This window comes from Manacus candei, unplaced genomic scaffold, assembly GCF_025592945.1.
Source record: "Manacus candei isolate 608988 ecotype Guabito, Panama unplaced genomic scaffold, ASM2559294v1 h1tg000047l, whole genome shotgun sequence".
Classification (NCBI taxonomy): domain Eukaryota; kingdom Metazoa; phylum Chordata; class Aves; order Passeriformes; family Pipridae; genus Manacus; species Manacus candei.
This window is the reverse complement of record NW_026138095.1, coordinates 380,127-405,156: the sequence shown is the minus strand read 5'-3', so window position 1 is coordinate 405,156 and position 25,030 is coordinate 380,127. Positions and strand designations below refer to the sequence as shown.

The 25,030-nt window shown below is 61.6% G+C and overlaps 4 protein-coding genes across 8 annotated transcripts; 3 read left to right on the top strand and 1 right to left on the bottom strand.

Annotated features, from left to right (window-relative positions):
• Positions 1–1,509: 1,509 nt before the first annotated feature.
• ARL16 (ADP ribosylation factor like GTPase 16) lies at positions 1,510–2,671 on the bottom strand. Of its 2 annotated transcripts, none has more exons than XM_051797436.1 (5): positions 2,564–2,671; positions 2,409–2,465; positions 2,216–2,329; positions 1,988–2,073; positions 1,510–1,851 (listed from the first exon to the last, which is right to left on the bottom strand). In XM_051797436.1, exons 1-5 carry the CDS (start codon positions 2,645–2,647, stop codon positions 1,680–1,682), a joined length of 513 nt encoding a protein of 170 aa, XP_051653396.1. In that variant the 5' UTR covers positions 2,648–2,671; the 3' UTR covers positions 1,510–1,679. The 2 variants fall into 2 exon arrangements, with proteins under 2 accessions (XP_051653396.1, XP_051653394.1); XM_051797434.1 differs by having other exon boundaries at positions 1,988–2,103; positions 2,564–2,667.
• Positions 2,663–12,153, top strand: HGS (hepatocyte growth factor-regulated tyrosine kinase substrate). Of its 3 annotated transcripts, none has more exons than XM_051797353.1 (21): positions 2,663–2,805; positions 3,149–3,233; positions 3,614–3,689; positions 4,120–4,212; positions 6,068–6,191; positions 7,088–7,140; positions 7,597–7,665; positions 7,876–8,000; positions 8,234–8,312; positions 8,400–8,498; positions 8,706–8,801; positions 9,131–9,169; positions 9,253–9,396; positions 9,535–9,745; positions 9,921–10,093; positions 10,233–10,373; positions 10,452–10,629; positions 10,706–10,839; positions 11,086–11,202; positions 11,367–11,462; positions 11,570–12,153. In XM_051797353.1, exons 1-21 carry the CDS (start codon positions 2,769–2,771, stop codon positions 11,672–11,674), a joined length of 2,274 nt encoding a protein of 757 aa, XP_051653313.1. In that variant the 5' UTR covers positions 2,663–2,768; the 3' UTR covers positions 11,675–12,153. The 3 variants fall into 3 exon arrangements, with proteins under 3 accessions (XP_051653313.1, XP_051653312.1, XP_051653311.1); XM_051797352.1 differs by having other exon boundaries at positions 9,532–9,745; XM_051797351.1 differs by having other exon boundaries at positions 8,234–8,498.
• A 16-nt stretch (positions 12,154–12,169) lies between these two features.
• Positions 12,170–15,812, top strand: MRPL12 (mitochondrial ribosomal protein L12). Its single transcript, XM_051797430.1, has 4 exons — positions 12,170–12,589; positions 12,684–12,764; positions 12,869–13,000; positions 15,515–15,812. Exons 1-4 carry the CDS (start codon positions 12,185–12,187, stop codon positions 15,629–15,631), a joined length of 735 nt encoding a protein of 244 aa, XP_051653390.1. The 5' UTR covers positions 12,170–12,184; the 3' UTR covers positions 15,632–15,812.
• An 837-nt stretch (positions 15,813–16,649) lies between these two features.
• SLC25A10 (solute carrier family 25 member 10) lies at positions 16,650–23,576 on the top strand. 2 transcript variants are annotated; one of them, XM_051797423.1, is made up of 11 exons: positions 16,650–16,806; positions 19,680–19,799; positions 19,932–20,046; positions 20,126–20,174; positions 20,490–20,531; positions 20,798–20,841; positions 21,317–21,387; positions 21,492–21,584; positions 21,825–21,902; positions 22,011–22,067; positions 22,536–23,576. In XM_051797423.1, exons 1-11 carry the CDS (start codon positions 16,717–16,719, stop codon positions 22,635–22,637), a joined length of 861 nt encoding a protein of 286 aa, XP_051653383.1. In that variant the 5' UTR covers positions 16,650–16,716; the 3' UTR covers positions 22,638–23,576. The 2 variants fall into 2 exon arrangements, with proteins under 2 accessions (XP_051653383.1, XP_051653384.1); XM_051797424.1 differs by lacking the exon at positions 16,650–16,806 and adding an exon at positions 19,256–19,359.
• Positions 23,577–25,030: the final 1,454 nt, after the last annotated feature.

Sequence of the window (25,030 nt, the reverse complement as noted above, 5' to 3'; positions counted from 1 at the left end):
GTGGGGTTGGTGCGTCAGCGCTGGTTGTGGTGGTGACTCGGCAGCTGTGTCAGGGTGTGCTCAGACTCCTCGGCACCGCCTGCTTGCCCATCTGGCTGCCCAGGGCAGAGCACAGCTCAGCCCACACCGCTGGAGTGAGGGCCACTGTTGCCCTGTGAGCCGTGAGCCACTGTGGGCAGTGTCTGCAGCCCCCGGCACCGAGAGCTGCTCCCCTCCATGGCGCACTGCTGGCAGCCCCAGGCCCTGGGACAGCAGCTGCCCCTGTGCCACAGCACTGACAGGCCCAGGGCAGGATGTGCCACTGTGTCTGCCAGGCACAGGCAGCCACCAGTACCCCGTGACTTGGCACTGGCACCGCCGGGTGAGGCAGCTGGGCCAGGCCGGGCCGTCAGCGCAGGCACAGGACGGGTTATTGTCATGGACAGACACTGGCCATAAGTGTGGGCATGGGGTGGGTCCTGCACACAGCCCCAGCCCTTCTTGGGATGCATTAAGAGGAGTATTGCCAGCAGGTCACAGAGGTGATCCTGCCCCTCTACCGAGCCCTGGTGAGGCCACATCCGGAGTGCTGTGTCCAGTTTTGGGCTCCTTAGGACAAGAGGGACATGGAGCTCCTGGAACAGATCCCACAGGCTACAGAAATGATTAAGGGACTCGAGCATCTCTTATGAGGACAGGTTGAGGGAGCTGGGCCTGTTCAGCCTCAAGAAGAGATGTCTGAGAGGGGACCTCATCAGTGTCTGTCAGTATCTGCAGGGAGGTGTCAGAGGATGGACCAGATTCTGCTCAAGGGTGCCAAGCAATAGGACAAGAGGCAACAGGAAATTCCACCTGAATATAATCCTGATGGGCCCCTTCCAACTCAGCATATTCTACGATATTCTATGAGAAAGAACTTCTTTCCTCTGCAGTGACCACACACCAGAACAGGCTACCCAGAGAGCTGGTGGAGTCTCCCTCACCGGAGATACTCCAGAACCATCTGGATGCAATCCTGTGCCATGTGCTCTGGGATGATGCTGCTTGAGCATGGAGGTTGGACCAGACAACCCTCTGTGGTCTCTTCCAGCTTGACCCATTCTGAGATTCTCTGAGCCCAAGTGAGTGCTGGGGAGCAGCCACGGGCTGGAACTTGCTACAACTTGTGAGACATCCCTGACTGAGACATCCCTGTCAGTGGACCTACCCCAGCTCCTGACACCCACCCAGGTTCCCCAGTCCTTCCACACCTTTCCCCAGGTCACCCCACTGTGGCTGGACTGGCATGATGCCTGTAGGGCCAGAGCTGCTGGCAGGAGCCCCATATGCACTCAGTCTCCAACCTGGGCAGCCTTACCAGCCCCTGCCCTGCTTAGCCCAGCTCAGATGCTACCCTAGCCCCCAGCCCCACTGCAGCAACCCCTCCTGTGCTCAGAGGTGCCAGCACAGTCTGGCCTCTGAGCCTTCTGCTCATCCCTTCCCCAAAAGCCTGGAGTTTCCTCCCAGGCACAGGGCAGCCACCAGCCTGAACAGTTTGGTCAGAGTTTTACTGTGAAGTCCCACGGGGATACAGTCTGTCACCAGCCAGTGACACTGTTCCAGGCCCTGCTCCCAGCACCACACAAGGCAGCTGCTCTCCGGCCACCTCCTTTGGTGACAGAATTGTCCTGGGCTGCTGCAGGCACCTGGCAGGGTCGGGGTCAATGGGGGTTTCCAAGGGTGGCCCGAAGCCACTGCAGGACATCGGCCAGACCGGTCCCGTCGCGGGCGCTGGTCTCCAGCATCGTGATGGGCTGCGTGGCACAGGACACGATGTCCTGCATGCGGAACAGTGACTTCATCTCCAGCAGCGACATGTAGCAGGGCAGGTCACTGCAGTGGGGAGAGGGGGGCTGCATTAGCCCACCACAACAGCTCCCAGCTTGGGGGTCTACAGCCCACGAAGTGCAGCAAAGTGCAGCTGCTACCCCCGGGCAGCCCCACCCTCCGAGCTGATCCCCCTCCTCACATCTTGTTGAAGAGCACCAGGACGGGCACGGAGGCGAGCGGCGCCGCCGAAAGGACGGAGAGCAGCTGGATGCAGGACGAGGAGACCTGGGTGGGGTTGGAGGCATCGACCACGAACTGCAGGGGGAGAAGGGAAAGCGGGGTGCGGGTGTGCCGAGGGCAGCCCCGGGCGCCGGGCCAAAGCAGGGCACGGAGGAGGGAGATCTCACGGGGTGCCGGTGCCGCTCACCAGAAGAGCGCTGCACTCGCTGTAGTAGCTGGGCCAGATGGGGCCCATGCAGCCGCCCAGCTCCCGCACCGTCACCTTCCGCGGCAGCCGCAGGTCGGTCAGGTTGGTGCCCACCTGCGGGACAGGCGCTGGGCTGGGTGCGGCCGTGCCCGCCGCCCCCCGCCGCCCCTCGGCCCCGCCGGGCCCTGCCTACCGTGGGCAGCGTGGCCGGGGGCTCGCCCAGCCCCGCCGGCTCCTCGGCGCTCAGCTGTGCCGCGCGTTAAGGACTCGCGCTGAGGAGGGGAAGGGGCTGCCCGGACCCCCCCGCCCCCGCCGGTCCCCCCGGTGCCCCCGTGCCCGGTGGATATGGCGTAGCCGCCGCACCAAGAGGCTCTTGCCGCCGCCCGCCGCCCCCAGCAGCAGCACCGTGGGCGGGGGCCGAACCGCGGCCATCGCGGCCCCGCCCCGGCGGAACCGGCCCCGCCCCGGCGGAAGCCGGAAGCGGAAGGGCCGCGGAGGGGCGGGGACGGACCGGGCCGGAGCTGTCGGGCCGGGCCGGCGGCGGGAGGACACCATGGGGCGCGGCAGCGGCACCTTCGAGCGGCTCCTCGGTACCGGCGCGGCCCCTTCGGCGGGCGGGGCGGGCTCGGGCTGGGGTCCGCAGCAATCGGCCCCGGAGAGGGCGGGCCCGGGGCACGGCGCTGCCCGGGCCGGGGCTCGGTGCCGCAGCCCGATGCTGGCCGGGAGGAGCGGGAGCGGTGGGGCCGAGGTTACCGAGGGCCCCGGGATGTCTTAAAGGGGAGAGAGGGGTGGTGCCTTCCGGGAGACATCGGAGGTTTGTTCCTGAGCCTCGGGACAGCGCCGCGCCCGGGGCGCTCCCGCGACACGTCGGTGGCGGAGCGGAGCCGCGGGGAGCGGCCGCTCACGGCATCCCGGTGGGTTTATTCCTTACAGATAAGGCCACGAGCCAGCTCCTCCTGGAGACGGACTGGGAATCCATCCTGCAGATCTGCGACATGATCCGGCAGGGAGACACCCAGTGAGTGCTCCTGGGCTTTCGGACGCGCTGTGGGCACAGCTCTCCTGTCTGACCCTTCGGGGGTCTTGGACCTGCCAGCCCGTGGGAGCACACGTGTCTGTCCCCTTCCACAGGAGCTTTGGAAGGGCAGTACAGCACACCTCAATGTGCTGACATTCTTCCCTGACCTCAGGGGTTACAGGTTACCCCTGGCCTGAAATCCTCAGGGAAACTCAAGCTTGAATGTGCTTATTCCTTCCCAGTTTCCTCCAAGGAATTGTGTACCCCTGAGCTAACTGTGCCCTCGTGTCAGAGGGGGGGTTGGCGGGTTGGCAGCAGCAGGTGGGATCTCCCCTAAGATCCTTGATCCCCTGAGGATGTGTCCTCTCTTTTGTACCCAGAGCGAAATACGCTGTCAACGCCATCAAGAAGAAAGTGAATGACAAGAATCCCCACGTGGCCCTGTATGCGCTGGAGGTAACAGCACCGGACCGGGAGCACCGCGGGGACCTGGGGAATGTCCCCTCTCACCATCCTGCCTTCAGGCTGCACAGCTTCCCTGCCTGGGGCACAGCATGGAGCCAGCCTCCTCCTGGCTCTGGCACAGAGGTTTTGGGATGATCAGGCCGGGGCCTTCATGCTTTAGGTCTGTCTTGGCTTTGGAACAGGCAAAGCTGGGACTTGGGCCACTGTCCCTGGGGTCAGACTCCAGAGAACAAAGGCCCCCCAGGCCCCTGTGGAGCTGAAGAGCAGCTGGTTCCCAGCATGAGATATGGATTGACACAGCCCCAGTGTGCCTCATTGCTTAAATAGTGCCCTGTGTTCAGCCTGTACAGTGCACTGGCAACACCATGGGTTGCAGAGGAGGCAGGAAACCGTGGGCTGATGTTGTTCTCGGCCCTTGCAGGTCATGGAGTCAGTGGTTAAAAACTGTGGCCAAACAGTTCATGACGAGGTGGCCAATAAACAGACCATGGAGGAGCTGAAGGAAATACTCAAGGTAAATTGATTTGTTTTTCTATCATTTTTTTTCTGGAAAAGCACCAGCAGCAGGAGGAAATGTGTGTGTCCTCTCCTGCATTCCTTTTGGGTGAGGAACAGAAGGGAAACTGGGAGTGCACTCCAGAAAAGAGCAAACTATCATGTGGTGTGAAGGGGTGAGTGTAGGGAGCGAAGGAGGATCTCTGGGAAGAGGAGATGTGGTGGAAGCAGAGGTTTGGCTGTGCTGTGAACGGGCAGGAATGTGCTGTAGAGGCCTGGACCATTCCATGATAAATGTTCCTGGATGCAACACTTGGCTTGGGACAGCTAAGGAAACCAGGTGATGGCCTGGCACCTGCATTGAGGACCTGGGGAGTGGTGAGGTGAATTCCCTCCCATAGAACAGTGTGAGACACACAGGTAGGTAAAGCAGTAAAGGAAAAACCAACAGGAGCTTCCTCTGTGTTGTGGCCATTTCACCAGCCTGTAGAATAGTTCAGGAGTTCTGCAGGATGTGACCCTGGTTGCTGGCACTGACAAGATTTGTCACAGGCTACCACCAGTCTGATGCCTGCAGGAGCTCTGTGTGTCCTTGGTCTGGAGAATTCCATGAGTGGAGTGGAAATGAGAACTCCTGTCTCCCGCTCCCAGAACAGCAATGCCCAGACAAGAGCTTGTTAGCATCGTGCTGTTCCTTCCTAACAGCTCCTGTCTTCCACCAGAAATAAACAGCCAGATGACCCAGATCCTTGCAGGATGAGCTGCGTGAGCCCTGTCACCTCACATACTGAGCAGGGTGTCTCTCCTGTCACCTTCCTGTTAGGGCTGACTCAGTCTCCATGCAGGATCTCCTCCCAGGAGGGAACACTACTTCAGTGGGACAGCCAGGTGTGGTAGCACAGCCTCTCCAAGGGCTGAGGAGATCAGATCAGATCCAGGGATTTTGTGGTTCTCTCAGTCCTTGCCTGCCTCAGGAGTTTCACAACTGCCCTATTTTCCTCCCACACTTGGAACTTTGGTGCTCGTGAATGCCCAATGCTGGTAAAACAATTCAAGTTCTGATGAAGTTCGGGGCTGTGACATGTGTGGAATGCAGGATCTTGCCAAATCTTCCAGTAGTTGGACCTCCAGGAATTGTCAGTAAGTCACACTGTGTGGACTGAGCTCTTGGCTGAAATTGGAGCTTGACAGTGCTCCTGTGCTTCCTGGGGCATTTCTGGAGCAGCTGGTCATGTGGATGCAATGACTTGGGCAGCTGAGGACAGGGCATCTCCAAGGCTGGCTGAGCTCAGAATAGGCTTGCCAAGTTTTCTCCAGCTCCTGAAAGTGTGATACAGTTGCCCCTGCCTCCAAAGGGCAGGCGCCCCAGCTGTCCTCACTGTGTCACATTCTGAGATGGCTTTGAGTATTCCTGGGCCGGAGGTGCTGACACCTCCAGGCACCCCCAGCACCATCAGTGCCCGGGCGAGGCAGGCCGTGCTGTTCTGGGCAGTTGAAGGTCCCACCGTGTTCCAAGTGTGGGATGAGCAGCTCTCTTGAGGGGAGCTGCTGGGTGGGCTGGGCTGCTGTGGGTCCCGGAGCCCCTGTGCCTGGCCCTGGGCGTTTGCTCAAAGTATCAAGGCCACAGACCCGTTCAGTTGGTCTGTGCTGCTCTGTTGTTCCTGCCGAGGGGGGCAGTGGGGCAGCCGAAGGGGTCTGTCATTTGTGTTGTGCATCGTCCTCACTGTGGGTTTCTGACAGCTCTTGTTTCTCATGAGTACTCTAAACTCTCTCTTTCCTGACTGGTATTTCTGGCTTCTCTTTATGGGGGTTCACACCATCCTTTGGGTTTCAGGCGCTTTTTCTCAGATGTTTTCTCCTCCCTTCCTGTGCAGAGGCAAGTGGAGACAAGTGTCCGCAGTAAGATCCTGTACCTCATCCAGGCCTGGGCTCACGCCTTCCGCAATGAGCCCAAGTACAAGGTGGTGCAGGACACCTATCAGATAATGAAGGTTGAAGGTGAGGACCGTGGGCACAGGTTGGGGGACACCTGGCCAAGCAGCTCTGCTCTGCAGGAGCCTTGGCAGGACCTGCCTGATGTGAGCAAAATCTGGACTTGCAGCACTGAGCTTTTTCTTGGTGCCTGATACCCAACAAACCCCTTGCAGTGACTGAATCCCACTGCAGAGATGGGACAGCCCTGTGGTCCCAGGATCGGGGGTGCCTTGCTCTGGGCCTCCAGCCCAACCAGAAGTTCAGGGCTGGCGAGAAGACCTGAACAGCAGGAGGTGCAAATGTTCTTGGGGAGACTGACAGCAAGTCAGTGTGTCCTCTGGGGTGGGATTTGCTTTGAGGCAGTTCCTTCCTCCCAGGCTTTCATTCCTGCTCCCAGGATGGGTCCATGCTCCCCCTTTCTGACAGAGTATTGGTGTGACGCTTTTCCTCCTATCCCAGGACAGCAGTGTCCCCTTCAAGGGCAGGGACATGCTGCTGCCTCTGCCTCCTGTGCACCAGAACCTCTGTGGGCAGTGTCAGAGCCTGGAGGGCCAGTCCCCCCAAACTGGTGTTGACACACTCTGGCCATTCAAGGCCAGAGTCACACAGCCCTACCTGCCCACCCAGTGGGCTTTTTATCCCCCCATGCTCAGTTCAAGGTCTTGAGAAATAAGAAGCCTTATCCAGAGGTTCCTTATGTCCCTTATAAGTGCATAATGGAAACCATCAGGGATTGTCTTGAGAGTGAGGCTGAGGGGAGGCTGATGCTGGTGTGTCAGAACAAGATACCAGTCAGGGCAGGAGGTGGTGCTGAGCTGGATCTGGTGTTTGTCCTGGCACCTACTGCATGAGACTGCAGGCACCAAGGCCCCCCTGTGCCAGAGGATTCCTTTCACAATGGGACTCTGCTTCTCCTGCAGGTCATGTCTTCCCGGAGTTCAAGGAGAGCGATGCCATGTTCGCTGCTGAGAGGGTGAGCTGTGTGGTGGGGGGAGCTGGCACTGCAGGACAGACCTGCCCTCCCATCCTCTCCCTGCGAAACCTGCAGGTCTTGCATTCCTCCCTTTCATGCAGACTGGAGACCTTGCTGGGAGAACTGACGGGGACAGGGAGTCAGTCCCATCATTCCCCTTTCTTGGTGGCCTTGCATCATCTTGGCAGGCTGAACATGGCAAGGCATTGCTGAAGTGATCACTATGCAGACATGTTCCTAGAGAGCTTTGTGCTAAGTGTGAAAGTGTCACAGTCTCTAAGGAACACAAGAGGGGATAACTTGTGGGGATTAATATTTCCTGTTGAGCTGCAAGTGCCTCCATTCTCCCCCATGCACGAGAGCCCTGTTAGACATTGGAGCTCCTGAAAGGCCCAGTGCAGACACTGTCTTTGAGGCTCTACTCCCTCCTTACATGATTTCCCTTGACCCTGACAGGCTCCAGACTGGGTAGACGCTGAGGAGTGTCACAGGTGCCGAGTGCAGTTTGGTGTCGTGACGCGGAAGGTGGGTGCTGCTCCTGCCCCTTTGGGTTTCTTGGCCCTGCACAGCCCTTGGGACTGGCAGAGCTCCCTGCAGGACTCTCTGCGTGGAAATGTGCTGGGGACAGACCGTGTTCCCTGGCCACTGGCAGGGAAATGCTGGGAGTATCTGAGTGTGTTGTCTAATGGAGAAGGAGTGTCTTGCTGCTACACTGATGTCTCCCATCCTTCACAGCACCACTGCCGGGCCTGCGGGCAGATCTTCTGTGGGAAATGCTCCTCCAAGTATTCCACCATCCCCAAGTTCGGGATTGAGAAGGAAGTGAGAGTCTGTGAGCCCTGCTATGAGCATCTCAACAAGTCAGTACCCTTCGTGGTGGGTTTCTTTGCTTGCGAGAGCTGGGACTGTGAGGGGGGAAGCATGATGTGGAGCCAGTTCCCTGCAGAGCAGGGCAAGGGTGCTTCCCAGGCTGTGCAGGCTGGGCTGGCCCCCTTCCTTCCCAGGAGCAGGGTTTGCTGCTGAAACATTGTGCAGAGCTGGGGCTCTGCTGCAGAGGAGGGAGCGTTCAGTCCACTGTCACCTCTCACTGCAGGAAGGCTGAGGGCAAAGCTGCTGCCACCTCCGAACTGCCCCCCGAGTACCTGACCAGCCCTCTCTCTCAGCAGTCCCAGGTGAGTGGCTGCCCCGTAGGTGATCTGGTGATCCTGACCTGTTTGTTGACCCCATTACCGACCACCTCCTCATCTTTTCACTTCAAGCTGCCTCCAAAGCGCGACGAGACAGCTCTGCAAGAGGAAGAGGAGCTCCAGCTGGCTATTGCCTTGTCTCAGTCAGAGGCTGAGGAGAAGGAGAGAATGGTTTGTGCACTGCTGGGATCTGGGAGGGGTCATTGCTCTTCAGCCCAGGTGTACTGGGCCATAACAGATCTCTGGGCATGTCCTGGCGTGAGCAAGGTGCAGGGCCTGTGGAATGAGAGGGTGAAAGCAGAGCCAGGCATGGGCCGTGTTGCAGTTGGTTTGGAGGAGTCTGGACAGTCCCTGAGTTGGCAATTTTCTCTTTTGCAGAGGCAGAAAACAACCTACTCCATGTACCCTAAGGCTGAGCCCACCCCTGTCACGTCATCGGCTCCCCCGGTCAGCACACTCTACTCCCCGCCCGTGGTACGTCCATGGGAGCCCTGGGCGTGAAGGCCACTTCCCGAGCCCGAGTCTGCCCTGCTTGTGTCCAGTTTAATCCTGTTCTGAGGGAAAATAGTTGCCCCATTCAACCCCTTGCTCCTTCACTGTGTTTTGAGCAAGAAGGTCTGTTCCTAGGTGGCATTTAGGTGCCTCTGCTGCTTCCCGGAGCTGTAGCGTGTGTCCCCTTTGAGGCTCTTGCTGGTGCTCAGCACTGGTGGTTGTACATGGCCAGGTCCGATCCAGACATCTGTGTGGGACCTGGGGGGTCTCTGGTTTCTCTGAACTGATTTTCTCTGTTTGTCTCTTCCCAGAATTCCTCTGCTCCCTTGGCTGAGGACATTGACCCAGAGGTAAGGATCTCAGCCCTGTTAGTCTGTGGCACAGGCTTGCTTCCACGAGGCAGCAACGCTCATCTTCCTTCTCTTCCTGGCAGCTGGCTCGGTACCTGAACCGCAACTACTGGGAGAAGAAACAAGAGGAGGTTCGCAAGAGCCCCACGCCGTCAGCACCCCTGTCCCTGACAGAGCCGACTGCGCAGCCTGGGGAAGCCCACCCCGCCCCACTCGGGGTGGTTGAGGTAAGAGAGGGCCCGGACCTGGGTCTGGCACCTGCCAAGGGGCAAGAAGCACCGGACTCCTTGGCTCTGCAGGCTGGCTGCCAGCTCTTGGCACCGGGGGGTCACGGCTATCGGCTGCCTCGTCCTTCCTTCCAGCAGCAGTACCAGAATGGCGAGTCTGAGGAGAACCACGAGCAGTTCCTGAAGGCGCTGCAGAACGCAGTCACCACGTTCGTCAACCGCATGAAGAGCAACCACATGCGAGGCCGCAGCATCACCAATGACTCCGCCGTGTTGTCCCTTTTCCAGTCCATCAACAACATGCACCCGCAGCTGCTGGAGCTGCTCAACCAGCTGGACGAGCGCAGGCGTGCGTGGGAGCTGGGGGAGCTGCTGGCCCTGGGCGTGGGCGGGCAGCTGCCGGGGCTTCCCCAGTGCCAGCGTTTGCATTCCTGTGACACAGCCTCTCCAGAGACTAGTGAGGAGTGCAGGGGTGGTCTGATGCTCTGTCCCCGTGTCCCTGAGCCTGTCCCTTCCCTCCCCAGTGTACTACGAAGGCCTGCAGGACAAACTGGCCCAGATCCGGGATGCGCGTGGGGCTCTGAACGCACTGCGGGAGGAGCACCAGGAGAAGCTGCGCCGCGCAGCAGAGGAGGCAGAGCGGCAGCGCCAGATTCAGCTGGCCCAGAAGCTGGAGATCATGAGGCAGAAGAAGCAGGTAAGGCAGAGAAGCGTGTCCAGGATATTTCAGGCCTGCCTGTGCCATGGATCAGCCCAGGGCTGACAGGGACAGCTGTCCTAGTGGGAGGGGGTCTGTAGTGTCCTGGCTCCGAGCCGTCGCGGTCCCATGTCCGCAGGAGTACCTGGAGATGCAGCGTCAGTTGGCCATCCAGCGACTGCAGGAGCAGGAAAAGGAGAGGCAGCTGCGCCTGGAGCAGCAGAAGCAGACCATCCAGATGAGAGCCCAGATGCCAGCCTTCTCATTGCCCTATGCCCAGGTACAGCTGCTGGGCCAGGAACCCTCCTGCCAGGTCCCAGGGCCTGCAGCCTAAGGCTGGCTTTCCTTCTCCCACCAGCTCCAGGCCATGCCAGCAGCCAGCGGGGTGATATACCAGCCCTCTGGGCCCACCAGCTTCCCTGGCACCTTCAGCCCAGCTGGCTCTGTGGAAGGCTCTCCTATGCACAGCGTGTACATGAACCAGGCTGCACAGGGAGGCACAGGGCCATACGCCGCCATGCCCGTCACCGGGACTGGTACGTTGGGCAGCTCATCCCACAGGGGTGGGGGTGAGCCAAGGTGGTTGCTCTAACCTCTGCCCTCTCTGCCCAGATCCCAGCATGGTGAATGCCTACATGTACCAGCCGGGGGCCGGCAGCGGGCAGGGGGCTCAGCAGGGGACAGCAGTGCCCACCACCACCCCAGCATACTCATCCTACCAGCCCACGCCCACGCAGGGCTACCAGGCAAGTGAGGCAGCACAGCCTGTGGCCTGCTGAGGTGAGGGCTGGGGGCCTGGGGCAATGTACCCCACCTCATCAACGGGATCTCTGAGCACGAGGAAGGATGGGCTGGTTGGTCCCAGACCTCCAGATCTGCTGCTCTCACTGCGGGAGTGGGCTGGGGTCGGAGCCAGTTCCAGGCTCTGGGGTCTTGGCTGGAGCTGTGAGCCATCGCTGCCTGCGCCGCCTCTGACCAGGCTCTCCCCACAGAGCGCGGCCTCGCAGTCGCAGAGCATCCCGGCCATCTCCCAGGCCCCCCAGTCGGGTGCCATGGGCTACATGGGCAGCCAGTCCGTCTCCATGGGCTACCAGCCCTACGGCATGCAGGTGAGTGTTCCCCGCTTGGGCATGGGGGGGATGAGGTGTGGGTAGGCTCCAGCCTATGGAGTCGTCCTGGAGGAGACCTGGCAGAGGCTGGGGTCTGTCACCCCTGCCCCACGGGTGCTGCGTGTCCCTTGGCCCCTCTGACACCCACCCCCTCTCTCCCACAGGGTCTCATGTCTGCCCTCCCAGGCCAGGATGCAGCTCTGAGCAGCCTTCCAGCCCAGCAGTCCTACATGCCTGGGCAACAGCCCCTCTACCAACAGGTAAGTGCCACCAGCCCAGGGGGTGAGGGCCCCATGGGGGTCAGAACCCAGTGGGGCATGTGTGCTGATGAAGCCATATGCTAATGAAACCACTTTGTCTGTTCCAGGTGGCCCCAGCCGGGGGGCCCCCCCAGCAGCAGCCTCCACCGGCGCCAGCCCCCGGGCAGCAGCCCCCGGGCAGCGGAGAGGCCCAGCTCATCTCATTTGACTGATCAAGGCCACAGGGCATGGGGGACCTTGGGGGTCCTGTGTAACACTACTCTTCATCCAGAATCACTCTGTACTTCGACTGCTCCTCCTGTCCCCTGGCCCCATGTCCGGGGGCAGTGGTGCCGCAGGCTCTGGGGACCAAGCAGCAGGGGCACAGCCCCCTGCCCCCGACTGCCCGGGGCTGCTGCCCCCGGCTCACCCACCCACCCCCCACTCCTCCCTGGCAGCCGGCGGCCCCTGGGCCCGGGCAGGAGCTCGCCCGGTCCCTGCCGTTGCCCCGGGACTTGTGGCCGCGGGCCCCGAAGGAGCTGCGCTTTCGCCCTGCCCGGTCCTCGGCGCCAGCTTCGCCCTGTCCCCGCTGAGTCCCGCTCCCCGCAGTGCCCTCCCGGGCCCGAGGCCCCTCGCCGGGCCGGGCCCGTCCCGTCCCCGCCCCTCGCGGGGGAGACCGAGCGCGAACGGTGACAATAAAGCGTTGGAACGAGCTGCGGCCTCGTGTGCTGGGTTGAGGGGCGATGCCACCGGACTTTGCCTACACCTCCCAGGGCAAATCGCTTCGCTCCGCCCCGCTCGGCCGTGTCTCCGGCGCGGCGCGGGGCCCGCCGGGAGCGCGGGGCGGAGCGCTCGGTGTCCTCGGGGCCGCCATGCTGCCCGCGGTGCTCCCCGCCGCGCTCCCCGCCGCCCGCCGGGCGCTGCTGCCGCCGCGCCTGCCGCACCCGCCGCGCCCCGCGCCCCGCGCCCCGCCCGACCCCGCCGGGCTGCGCGCGCTCGGCACCGGCCCCGCGCGGCGCTCGGAGGCGCTGGCCGGGGCGCCGCTGGACACGGCCGCCAAGGAGTACTCGCCCAAGGTGCGGCAGCTGGTGCGGGACATCGCGGGGCTCACGCTGCTGGAGGTGGCCGATCTCAACGCGCTGCTCAAGGTGGGTGTGGGGGCGGCCCGGCTCCTCCCGGCTCCTCCCGGCCCGGCCGCGTGCGCCGCCTGACCGGCCGCCGGTGCCGCTGCTCTTCCCGCAGGAGACGCTGAAGATCCCGGACGTGGGGGTGATGCCCGCGGCGGCCGCCGTGTCCGCCCTGCCCGCCCAGGCGGCTCCACAGGTACCGAGAGCGGCGGGAGTGAGGCCCCGGGGCCCCACGCGCGGGCGGCGGGCGGGGCTGGTGGGCTTGGCCGCGGGGCTTCACCGCGCTCCTGATGCTTCCAGGAGGAGGAGGAGGTCCCGCTCAAGAAAGAGAAAACACATTTCACCGTCCGGCTGACGGAGCTGAAACCCGCTGACAAGGTGAAGCTGATCAAGGAGGTGAAGAACTTCGTGCCAGGAGTGAACCTCGTGCAGGTGAGCAGGGGCTGTCCCAGGCTCCGGTGTGTCGTCCCCAGGCCCACCTGGGTCCAGCAGTCGCTCTCTGTCTGAAGGGAGCCTGTATTCGTGTGTGCAGGAGCACAGTCTGCCTGTGTGAGCCTCAGTGCAGAGGCATGGACAAAGTGGGGAGCAAGATTTGGTTGTGTCTTTGGCATTTTCCCCTGGCAGAAGTGGAAGGATGAAGGAGGAGACCTAGAGCAAAGACCTCAGAGTCCTTCGTGCCAATCTCAGCTTCTCCAAACCTGAGAGCTGCTGTGAGCTTTCCTGCAGAGCTCAGGAGTCCCTCACTACAGCTCAGTTTGGCTTGCCTTTCCCAAAACCAATGTGTTTCTGAATGTAAATGAGTTTTTCTAATTCACACATCTTTCAATCCAGGCTTCCAGGTCTTTTCAGGGCTCTTCTTTTTGTAGGTGATGCTTCTTCCTCTTTTCTGGGAGGAAACTAGGCCTCTTACAGCCCTGGGCAGCATCTGAGCTCATGCCCTTGAGCCAGCGTGTGGGCTCAGCAGGTTGGGTGATGAAGCTGCTACTGGTAAAGTACTTAACGCACTGCAGTTCTCCACTGGGTGATGCTACCATATCTTGGGGTTAATAGTAGCACTTTCCATTTATCCAGCTGCAGCGTTGAGTATTGCAGAGTCTGCTCTTATTGTATTCTGGAATAGCAGAAAGGTTTGCAGATAATCTTCTGACCTGTTCCTGTTGCAAAGCCAAAAGAGAAGCTCGGCGGCACAGGTGCAAGTTTGGCTGCCCCAGAGGGATAATTACCTGACTGTCAGCCTGATTCCTCTGAAAACTGTTCATCCATTATTGGTCCGAAGCAAACATGAAAATAACAAACCCTGTAATGGATGCAATCAGCAGACAATTAACTGGAGAGCTGATGCTAAATGAGCTCGGGGTAGCACGTGGCACCTGTCGGACGAGCTGTTTGTAGGTGCCGGCTATTGCAGGCAAACTCCAGTGTGATGTACCCGGCCTGGCCCTTTGGTTAAAACATACACACAAAACAACTGGCTGCTGACAGGGCTTCTGCCTGTAGAAGTTGTGTTCAAAGTAGAGTTGATGCACTTTTGTTGTAAATTTTATGGCCATCCAGTTGAGGTGTTTTAATGAGGTTTGCAGGGGATCTCTTTGTGGCCTGATGGTTTGGAGGAGAGCATGGCTAGTGAGGACTTTGAGTGCTGGTGGGACCCAAACAGGTCAGTCCTGCGGCAACAACTGCGTGATGAGACAGGTGTGTGGTCAGCACACACCGGACTGAGGGCATCCTCGGTTCAGGAAGCTCATTGAGAGCCTCCCAGCAGACACTGACCCTGTGTCACTGCCAGTCCCGGGTTTGAGTGGGTTGGGAATGTGCTGCCTCTGCCCCGTGACTGCTGCTGTGTGGATCCCGCTTGGCTCGGGCCTTGCTCTTCCTCCCGCCAGGCGCCAGGAACAGCTGCTTCCCTTGACCAGGGCTGCTTTAGAATGGAGTCATGCCTTGGTGAGCAGGGTTCTGAAATGAATAACCTGGGTTGTGTTGCCTGTTCTCATGGAGCAAGCTGGAACAGGCTCCTGTCTGAACCCTGTCCTGGTGAGTGAAGGGATTCCTGCCCTGCCGAGCACTGGCCGTGCCTGCTCACCCCAGCAAAAAAAAAAGCATTTTCTGCCACCACAGATATGTTGTCACTGTACCCAACAGGAATCAAAAGGACAAAACCTTTTTGCCAGCGGCAGCCAGTCCGGTGGGCACTAAAGCCGCACCAAGCCACAGCAGAGAGCTGTGGCTTCTTACCTGGGAACCAGCTGGGGTTTGTTTCAAGGAGCCAAATAGCTTCACTGGTGCTGGGTGTAAGAGCAGGAGGGTCTGACCACAGCAGGGGCTTGTCCCCCCAGGCTCCCTTCCCTCCCTACAGCAGCACTGTTGTAAGTTCCTTAAATCAGCTCAGCAGCTTTTCAGCTTGCCTTAAGTATTGCACTGCTGCTTAGTACCAGTAGTTTTGCTTAGAAAGCCCCTAAAATGTCAAAACAATGTGTTCCAAGTATAATCTGTGCTGAAGCTCTGTTTTACCCGATGTAGCTGTGTCCAAACCCTGCACCGGCCTCCCCTCCTGCTGGCACAAGTATGTGAACCAAAACACAGACACTGAGCAGGGCTGGCCCAGTGCCAGGCAGCCACTGCCTTAGTAGGTCACTGCATGGGCCTCTGCCTGCACCCACTCCTGCATGGGCCAGAGGTGCACACCTGGGAGCACCACACCCATGCCGGGAGGAATTTAAGAGCAGCGAATCACTGGAAAAGGTTTCCCAGTGGATATACTGCTGCCCACGGTCAGGTTTAGCCACCTTCCGGTGGGATGTGCCAGAGTTCAAGTGAAAGTCTTGGGGTTTGCACTGGTCAGTGAGTTTCCCTGGTCATCTTAAGCAGAGGTCAGGCTCATGGCTCTAAATCCGATAATCTGGTTAGTGAAAGGCACTTTATGAGCCTCGTACTTTGTCCCTCCCACAGGCAAAGAAGCTGGTGGAGTCCCTTCCGCAGGAGATCAAGGCAAACGCCTCCAAGGAGGAAGCAGAGAAGATCAAAGCAGCGCTGGAGGCAGCAGGAGGGACTGTTGTTCTGGAGTAGTCTCACCCCAGAGGGACTGGCACAACGGCTGCTGCCCAAGCTGAGCCCGGACCTTTCCAAGCGCATGGCGCGGTGGGAGTGCTCTCCCAAAAAACACTGTGCTTTGGCAGAGCTGCTGCCTCCTTCCACTGTCACCATGAACTCTACCTTATAAATATAAAAAAAAACATGTAAAATGGTTCATCTATCAGCTCTGATTATCCCCATGCTCCATATTTGCACACTGGTAACGTTGCTCTTTCATAGAATCATGGAATGGTTTGAGTTGGAAGCGACCTTAAAGATCATCTCATCCCAACCCCTGCCATGAGCTGGGACACCTTCCACTACACCAGGTTGCTCCAATCCCCGTCCAACCTGGCCTTGGACACTTCCAGGGATGGGACAGCCACAGCTTCTCTGGGCAACCTGTACCAGGGCCTCACCACCCTCAGAGGGAAGAATTTCTTCCTATTATCTAACCTAAACCTACTCTCTCAGTGTGAAGCCGTTCCCTCTTGTCCTGTCAAGGCTCTCCTAAATAGTCTCTCTCCATCTTTCTTGTAGGCTCCCTTCAGGTTCTGAAGTTTGTGCCAGCACATCACCCCCCTCCTCATGGCATCTCCCCCTCTTAACGCTGCCTTTTGCTGATGGTCTCACCGCCCTGTTAGTTGTTAACGGGAAGAACCCACTTCCATAGGCTGTGGAGATGTGGGCAGGGCGGGAATGAGTACTCTGGAGCTGCTGATTATCCCCGCACTCTGCATGTGTGCACTGGTAACGCTGCTGTTTGTACCCGCGCATCCCCTGCCTCTTCACGCCGCTTTTTTGCAGATGCCTTCACCTCCCCGTTAGTTAATCCCCGTTAATTATTAACGGGAAGAAACCACTTCCGCGGGCTGTGGAGGGCGGGGAAGGATGATTCCGGAGCCTGGGGTTGCCGCGGCAGCCCCCGCCCGCGAGGCTGGGGGGGTGCGCGCCGCTCCCGGGCCGGGGGATGCGACGGCCGGGCCCGCCCCCCCTCCGGTACCGGGAGGAGGCGTGGCTTAACGGAAGGGGGCGTGGCTTAACGGAAGGGGGCGTGGTTTGTGGCAGAAGCGGCTCCCATGGCGGAGCAGCGCGTTTCGCGCTGGTACTTCGGCGGCCTTGCGTCGTCCGGGGCCGCCTGCTGCACCCACCCCTTGGACCTGCTGAAGGTGAGGGGGGGACACGCCGGGGGGCGGCTCTGATGGCGTGTGGGAGGCGGTTTAGGGGGATAGGGAGCGGGTTTGAGGAGCGCGGAGCGGCTGTGAATGGCTGCGGTGGTGTGGGGGGTGCTGTGAGGGGATGGGGAGGCGGTTAGTGCGGCGGGGAGGGGTTGGGGGGACGGTTATCGGGGCTGGTAGTGGTTCTGAGGGTCCCGGAGCGGCTGGGAGGGGTTGGGGAAGGGGTTAGGGTGAGTTGGGAGTGGCTATGGGGGTCCCGGAGAGGTTGCGGTGGGACGGGGAGCGGGTCTGAGGGTCCCGGAGCGGCTCTGAGGGACTGGGCTGCGAGACGGGGGGCAGCTGTGAGGGGACGGAGAGCAGGTCTGGGGGCTCCAGGGTGACTGTGAGGGGTCAGGGGGTGGCTCTGGGCGGCTGGAAGTGGCTGTGAGGGTCCATGAGAGGTTGCGAGGGGATAGGGAGCCATTCTGGGGACCTGCGGAGCGAGTCTGAGGGTCCTGGAGTGGGTTAGGGACCAGGAGACGGCTACCAGGGGAGGGGAGGTAGCTCTGAGTGGGCTGAGAGTGGCTATGAAGGTCCTGGAGAGGCTGTGAGGGGACGGGGAGCAGGTCTGAGGGTCCTGGAGCAGCAGCAGGACCGGCTGTGAGGGACCTGGGTGGGAGTGAGGGTCCCAGAGTGACTGCGGGGCCGGAGAACAGCTGCAGAGCCCCAGGGAAACAGCTGCCGGGGGCTGGTTCTGAGGGGCCGATTTCCGATTTGAGGCTCTGCGGGTACATGGCCCTGGGCTCAGGGAGGAGGGAGCCGGCGCTGGGGCCCGGGGACACAGCTGAGGGCTCACAGACCCAGCCCAGGGGAAGGGGCGGATGTGTGGGGCTGAGGGGTCTGGAGAACTCGGAGTGTCTGCCCTGGGGGCTGTGGAGGACGCCTTGGCCTCCCCTGCCCGGGCACGGCAGTAACTCCAGGGCTGGCGGTGTTGGACACTGTCCCACTGGGCTCTGGGCCCTCTGGCCAAGATGTCACCTAGGCGCCGCGGATGACCTGGCATCCCACTGCCGCACAAAGGGCGCCGCGCGCAGCCCTGCGCTGCCAGCACCCACGGACGGGGCGAGTGCCAGCGCTGCCTCGAGCCTTGTGTGCCAGCCAAGCGGCGATGAGCCTGGCAGCCGGGCAGGCTGCGGAGGGGGAGCGGGAGAGCCAGCCCAGGCCAGGGCCTGCCCTGCCCAGGGCTGTGCCCATGGGTGAGGCTGGGACAGACAGCCCCTTCCCACCCCACGGCATGGAGGAAGGGGAAGATGTAGTGGGCACAGGCACAGGAGAGCAGTCAGCCCTGGCAAGGGAGTGCCGCCTCCCCAGTGTTCAGCCTGTTGCTGTGCCCTGTCTGCCCAGCGGAGGTGGCTGCCAGCCCATGGGAGCTCGTGTGGGATGCCCTGGCAAGGCGCTAAGAAAGGGAATTTGTCTGACACATGCCTCTCAGTCTGTCTCTGAGCCAGCGTGACGGGTGTGACATTTGGGCCATGTCCCCTTGCTGTCCCCTGCAGATGTGCAGCCCCTGAGTGCACAGGGCTGTGAGCAGTCTAGCCCACTGCTAGGTTTTGCCAGAGGGTTCACATCTGAATATTGATGATGGACCTACCTTTGGCCGAGAGCTCCCCAGCAGGGGTTGGCACCAGGCCTGGTGAGGCACAGGAGGCCTCAGGATCCAGCAGGGCAGAGTACGAAGGGCACTTTACTGCCCCTCTGGACCTTGGCCCCAGCCAGCCAGCCTGGACAGTGCTTGTGCCCTTAGGCCAGCTCTCTGCAGCCACCAGCCACCCACGGGTTGCTGGCTGTGCAACAGTGACCACGGCCTGGCCAGTCCCTCCCCTGCCCGCCTGCCTGCCCTTCCTGCAGCCCTGGGACCGCAGGCAGTGGAGCGCATCCCAGCATGACTCTGCCTGACCTGCCTGCTCGTTTTCTCTGCCCCAGGCTGCCTGCAGCCTGACACTGGTCCCTGACACAAGCTCTGGTCCCTGGCATCCAAAATCCACCTGCCAGCATTGAAGGCAGGCTCCTGCACCCCTGCTGATGCCCCGCGTGGGAGACAGCGGCTGTTCCCAGCATCCTGTGGTGTGTCTCACGGCCCAGCTGTGCCAGGGCTTCTGGAGCAGGAGCCAGGCCTGGTCCCCCGACAGCAGCTCTTTGCTCTCCTTATCTCCTGGGGCCTTTGACCTACATGTGGTCTTTGCAGCACTCAGAGCATGCTCCAGCACCAGCTGACACAGCTCCCGTGCGTCCAGGCCGGCCCCCCACGACTCCCGCTGCCATGCATTGCCCCTGGTGATGGTGGGAAGTGTTGGGCTGCTGCAGGAGGGAAGGAGAGCATCTGGCTGGCTGTGGGTTCTCTTCCTGCCTCTGCGATTCCTGCGCTGGGGAGGAGGGGAAGTGGCTCCGGAGGCCTGACGCCCTGCCCTGCGTGGCTGTGACTTCACTGACCCGACTGCGTCCCTCTGAGCAAACCCATACTGGGCACTCACTCGCTCAGGTGCTGCTGGACCGCCCCACCCTGAGGTGGGCCAGGGTCTTTCTGGGAGAAGCAGGCGCCACCCCTCACCTTGGAGATTAATGTTGAGGGCAGGGCCTGGGAAGGGCTGTGGGCGGGTACCTGGGCACTCCCCTTCCCTCACTGCCTCCAGCCCTCTGGTGCTGGGCTGGGCCAGTCTCCAAGTCCTTTTCAGGTGTGGGGAGCCTGGAGCTGTTGCTGTTGGCTGCTGGGCGCTGCTGACGCGTTAGCCTGACACGTGCTCACGTTCGTGCCCACTCTGGTGCCTGGTGCACTCCCGTCCCTGCCTAGCCCAGCGCTGAGCTGACGCTGCTGCGTTCTGCCCCAGGTCCACCTGCAGACACAGCAGGAGGTGAAGATGCGGATGATGGGGATGGCGATGCATGTGATCCGCACCGATGGCTTCTTTGCTCTCTACAATGGGCTCAGCGCCTCGCTGTGCCGGCAGGTGAGTGCCACCGTGCCCTGCTGGCCCCTGGGCCCCGAGGCCAGCACAGAGCCCCTGCTGTGCTGCAGAGCCCCAGGAGCTGACAGGCTGCCCTGCACCAGGGGCACAGCCGCTCATTTCCCTCTCCTCCAGATGACATATTCCTTGACTCGCTTTGGCATTTATGAGACCGCAAAGAAACACCTGGGCCAGGGCAGCCAGGGGCCTCCCCCCTTCTACCAGAAGGTGCTGATGGCTGCAGCAGGAGGTGAGCCAGGCAATGGGGCTTTCAGCCCTAGCTCCCTCAGGCTGGACACTCCCCTGACCCAGCTCTTCTTTTGCCACAGGTTTCACTGGTGGGTTCGTGGGGACCCCGGCTGATATGGTGAACGTCAGGTCAGTTCTATCTGTATGACAGGGGTTGTGGCCGGTGCACAACAGCAGTTGGAATGGTGGGAAGTGCTGGGTGCTCCCGTCATCATTCCTGGCGAGCCTGCCCAATGGTCAGTGGCCCAGGAGCTCTGTGCTCAGGATGACTGGAGCTGTTCTGCTGTTTGGTGACAGCCCCTTGGGGGGAGTGGGGCTGGAGGCAGCGTTCTTGTCCATTTGCAAACGGGCAACACAATCCCACTACCCCGGGCAGGAGTCCCTGGTGCTGGGGGGGACAGTCGGCCACCGGCCCCCCCTCACCTGCGGTGCTCTGCCTTCCAGGATGCAGAACGACGTGAAGCAGCCGCCGGCTCAGCGGCGCAAGTGAGTGGGGGACTGAGGCGGGGAGGGGCGTGAGGCAGAGGGTTGGTGAGCTGTGGAGCCCTGAGGGCTGGGACAGCGGGGAGGTGGTCGGAAGGGACCGGCGCTCCCGGGGCCGCGGGGTGGCAGCACCGCACCGGCACCGGGGGCGGCGGGATCTGGGCCGGGGCCGCCGCTCCGGGAGCCACCGGTGCCCGCGGAGAGCGGCGGGGCTGCCGCCGTGCTGGGGAGCCTCGGCTCCTGACCCCTTCCCCTCTCGCTCCTTCCAGCTATTCCCATGCCCTGGACGGCATGTACCGTGTCCTCCGGGAAGGTGAGGCCGTGCCAGCCGGGTGGGTGGGCCCGTTCCGGTGTCCTCACAGGCACTAGGGAGCCGGGGCAAGGCTGACCTGGGGAGTTCGCTCAGCCAGGGCAGGGAGAGGGGCTGGGGAGCCCAGGGGCATGCAGGGCCTGGCACCACCACACTGTCTGGCTGGGGCAGGGGCTGGGCCGGGTCTGGCAGGGCCTGGCAGCCTGCCCATACTCGGTGGGAAAGGGAAACCTGCCAGGAGTGTGATGGAAAAGCGCAGGAGGGTGGAGCAGGTGGGACAGGGGATGAGCAGAGGCAGGGAGGAGGTTGGGCCATTTTGAAGGACTCCCCTATCCTGCATCCTGTTTGCTGTGGTGTGTTTTAAGGAGGGCTGTGCAAGGAGTTTGGGACATAGCCTGGGCAGGGAAGAAGGCTCCAGGTGGAATGGGGTGTGAGTGATGGCCCAGGACTATACTGATCCCCATCTGTCTGTCCACAGAGGGCCTGAAGAAACTCTTTTCAGGAGCTACTGTGGCATCCTTCCGTGGGGCCCTCGTCACCATTGGGCAGGTAGGACAGCTCTTCTGGGCAGTAGGTGCCTGGTGTAGGGACTGGGGTGGTCCCTAGTGTGGTGAGAAAGGGGAACATGTCACTGATTCACAGTGTCTTTGCAGCTCTCCTGTTATGACCAGGCCAAACAGCTGGTTCTCGCCACTGGGTTGCTGTCAGACAACATTGTCACTCATTTCCTGTCCAGCTTCATTGCCGTGAGCAGAGCTGGGGCTGGGGGGGCAGGGCCGGGGCTTGGTTTGCTTGCAGCGAGGCTCAGGGTGCCAGGCTGGGGCTGCCAGAGCCACCCCTCTGGGCTTGGACTGAGCAGGGCTGGGCACAGTGGCTCTGGGAGGCTCCTGGCCTGGTGTTGGGCCCAGACATGGCTCTGGGTCTCTCCAATGACCGCAGCAGTCGGTGGCACCAGGGTCTTCTGATTCCCTGATGACTCTCTGCAGGGCGGGTGTGCCACATTCCTGTGCCAGCCCCTGGATGTGCTCAAGACCCGCCTCATGAACTCCCACGGGGAGTACCAGGTGAGTCACCCACCCTGCCCACCTCACTGCTGCCCATCCTCCCCTCTCTACACACGGGGCCTCTGCTTCCCAGCCCCTCCCACCTCATCTCTCACCCTCTCGCCCCAGGGTGTTGTCCACTGTGCCATGGAAACTGCCAAGCTCGGACCCCTCGCCTTCTACAAGGTATGTAGCTGGGGGTGTGTGGGGTGGGACAGGCTGGGCCTGGCTGGGAGTAGAGGTTGCCATCCAGAACAGTCCTGGGACAAGGGCCTTCCAGGCTCTGCTGTGGTGGCTTGGCTGCTTCCCGCATAAGGCCTTCATCCACCTGGTCTGGGCTTGGCCCCAGGGTAACACAAGCCCTGGCCTCGCCAGGACTGAGCCTGGGCTCAGGCACTGCAGCCATGGCTCTGTTGCACCCATCAGGCTCCCAAATGGAGGGCAGGTGCCAGCACCTATGTGTAGAGCAGATGGGCTGGCATGTGATGCTGAGACCTGTGTGCCCTGTGGTGGCCGCAGTGCAGCAGTCCCTGCTCTGCAGCCCGCGTTGTGTGCCCACCCAGCACTGCCCCATGCCTGCCCACTCGTGCCACTGCCGGGAGCACCAGGGCCAGGCACACACTGACTCTCCCCCTTCTTGCTATCCCCTTCCAGGGCTTTGTTCCTGCTGCTGTCCGGCTCGTTCCTCAGACTGTTCTCACCTTTCTCTTCCTGGAGCAGCTGCGCAAATATTTTGGGATCAAAGTGACCACCTGAGTTAGAGGGATGGGACCCTGCCTCACCCCAGAGGGATGAGCGTGTGGGTCACCCCCAAGATCCCAGAACCTCTCTCTGCTCTCTGGGGCCAGCACCATTCTCCCTCCTTTTGGCCCCATTCCTGTGCCTTGCCAGCACCTGTGGCCAACCCCCCAGACTCCCCTCTCCTCTCACCCCCATTCTCAGTATCTCCATTACCTCTGCACTACTGGTTTTGGGTTTCTTGCGGGGGTTTTTTGCTGTCTTCCTATTGCCCTACTTCTGGCCTTGAGTTCTGTCCTTGCCCCTTTCAGCCCTGTCCCTCACATGCACTGGGAACAGGACTGTGCTACCCCGGGGAGGAGTGGGTTTGGCTGCCTGGCTCTGTACCTCATTGCAGAACACATGGGGCTGAGGGGGCTGGTGCCCCTGCGGCTGTGGGGCTTGGGCTCAGGGCAGTGGGGGTGAGGCCCTGTCCTCCCTCAGTGCCTCTGGCCCCCATGCTCCCCACCAACACCAGCTCAGCCTGGACCCCCTGCCCTGCTCCTGACCTCCCACACCCTGCTTCTGCTTGGCCAAAACTCCCCAGCGCTGCCAGCCGCTGGGCTCTTCAGGGATTGTGCCTCATACCAATGAGGGCGGGGAATGCACCCCAGCCAGCCCCAGCTCTGGCAGGGCCCAGCAACGCCTGCTCGAGGACCCAGTACTCGCTCACTCACAGTGTGCCCTTGTCAGACCCAGCCTCTGTGGGGGCATCCCCCCATGCTGCTCTGCAGCCTCGCCCCAGGGCTGAGCAGCCCCCTGCCCCTCACAGCCCCCTGGCCCTGCACCACCCTGTGTGCAGGGGCTGCGGGCACCAGCCCCTCCGCCGTGTGCACCTCTGTGTGTGCTGGCCCTGAGGGATCAAAGAACTGGAATATCCATGACCTTAATGTATAATAAAGGTGAACGTGGACAGGGCCTGCTGTCCTGCTTTTGAAGTGGGGATGCTGCACCCCCTTTCTGCTGCCGAGGGCTTGGGCTGCAAGCTGAGCCTCCCAGAGAGGAGGGAGAAGAGCAAGGCATGGCCCCTGGCACCGTGCCAAGCAGGGGATCTTCACCTTGCTCTACCCACCATCCCTGGACCTGTGCAAGGGGAGCTGTGGGCAGGCTCTGGCCAGTCCTGTGCCGAGCTGTGCCCAGTCTCAGCTGTGCTCTGAGATGGGGCCATGCCAAGGGTGCCCGTCACCTCCGCCGGAGCTGCCTCCTGGATGTGACACTAATTGGGCTCCGGCGGGTGGAACAGAGGCAGCCTGGCACAGCAGAGCAGTGAAAGCTCGTCACCTTAACGAGGCTTAATGATGCTGCCTGGCATTGCCACTCTGGGCCTGTGCCCAGTCCCGGCAGAGGCCATGGGCAGGTGAGTGCAGGGGGAGTGCAGGGGGAGCTGGGCTCTCTCCTAGTGAGGGGCTGGGGGCTGCCCGGACAGGCTGTGGTGCCTCATACCCCGGCCAGCCCAGCACTGCTCCCACAGCTGGCGGGCACTGCTCTGTGCCATGCGACGGGCCAACGTGGAGTAGGGGAGCAATAGAGCCCCCATGGTCCCCCAGCAGCACAGAGCCCTTCTCAGGCCCACGCCAGCCAGTGCCAGGGATGTTCCAGCTGGGCTGTGGTCCCACCAGCTGCGCCCGCCCCATGCTCCCAGCACGCACATACCCTGTCCCCACGTTACTCATGGCAGCCAAGCTGTGCTGCAGCCACACTGGCAGGACAGTGTGTGCCAGACACAGCCCGAAGCATGGTGCCCACAGCTGCAGCACGCTGGCACTGCTTATCTCTGAGCATCAGAGAGCGGAGGGCTGGCAGCAGCCTGTGGCCATCGTCTCCGCACTGGCCACCCCCTGGTCCCACCCTGCCCTGTGCCAGGGCCCCAGCAGCTGCCTGCAGGGGTTCCCTCAGGGCACTTCAGTGCCCTGACCCCGGACAGAGATGGGGGTCGCCAGTCCTCCCCCCACAGTCCCCTCCTGGCCCGGATGGGTGACAGGGCCACCTCCAGGGAGACAGCCATGGATCTGACCCCCTGGCACTGTCAAAGCACCTGCAGGATCCAGCATGGGCTCGGGCTGCTCTGCCCACACCAACGGGGGCTTCCAGCCAGTGGAAGCCTCACAGAGCAGGACCTCGGCAGAGGCAGCTCTGGGGACTCCGGGGAGCCGGGGTTGGGCTGGGTTGGGCTACGGAGGGATACGCTCCGTGTACCTGTGCTGCCACAGCCGGTATGACCACCGCGTCCTGCATGGCCCAAGGTAAATGTGTTTGTGCCGGGGGGCCGGGGCAGGGTAGGCCGCTGGCACCCCCGGGCCGGGGCTCCCCCGGGCCCCTCTCCAGACCTAGCCAGGAGGTCCCGGAGCGTTGCTCTGTCTGGGCTCTGTTTA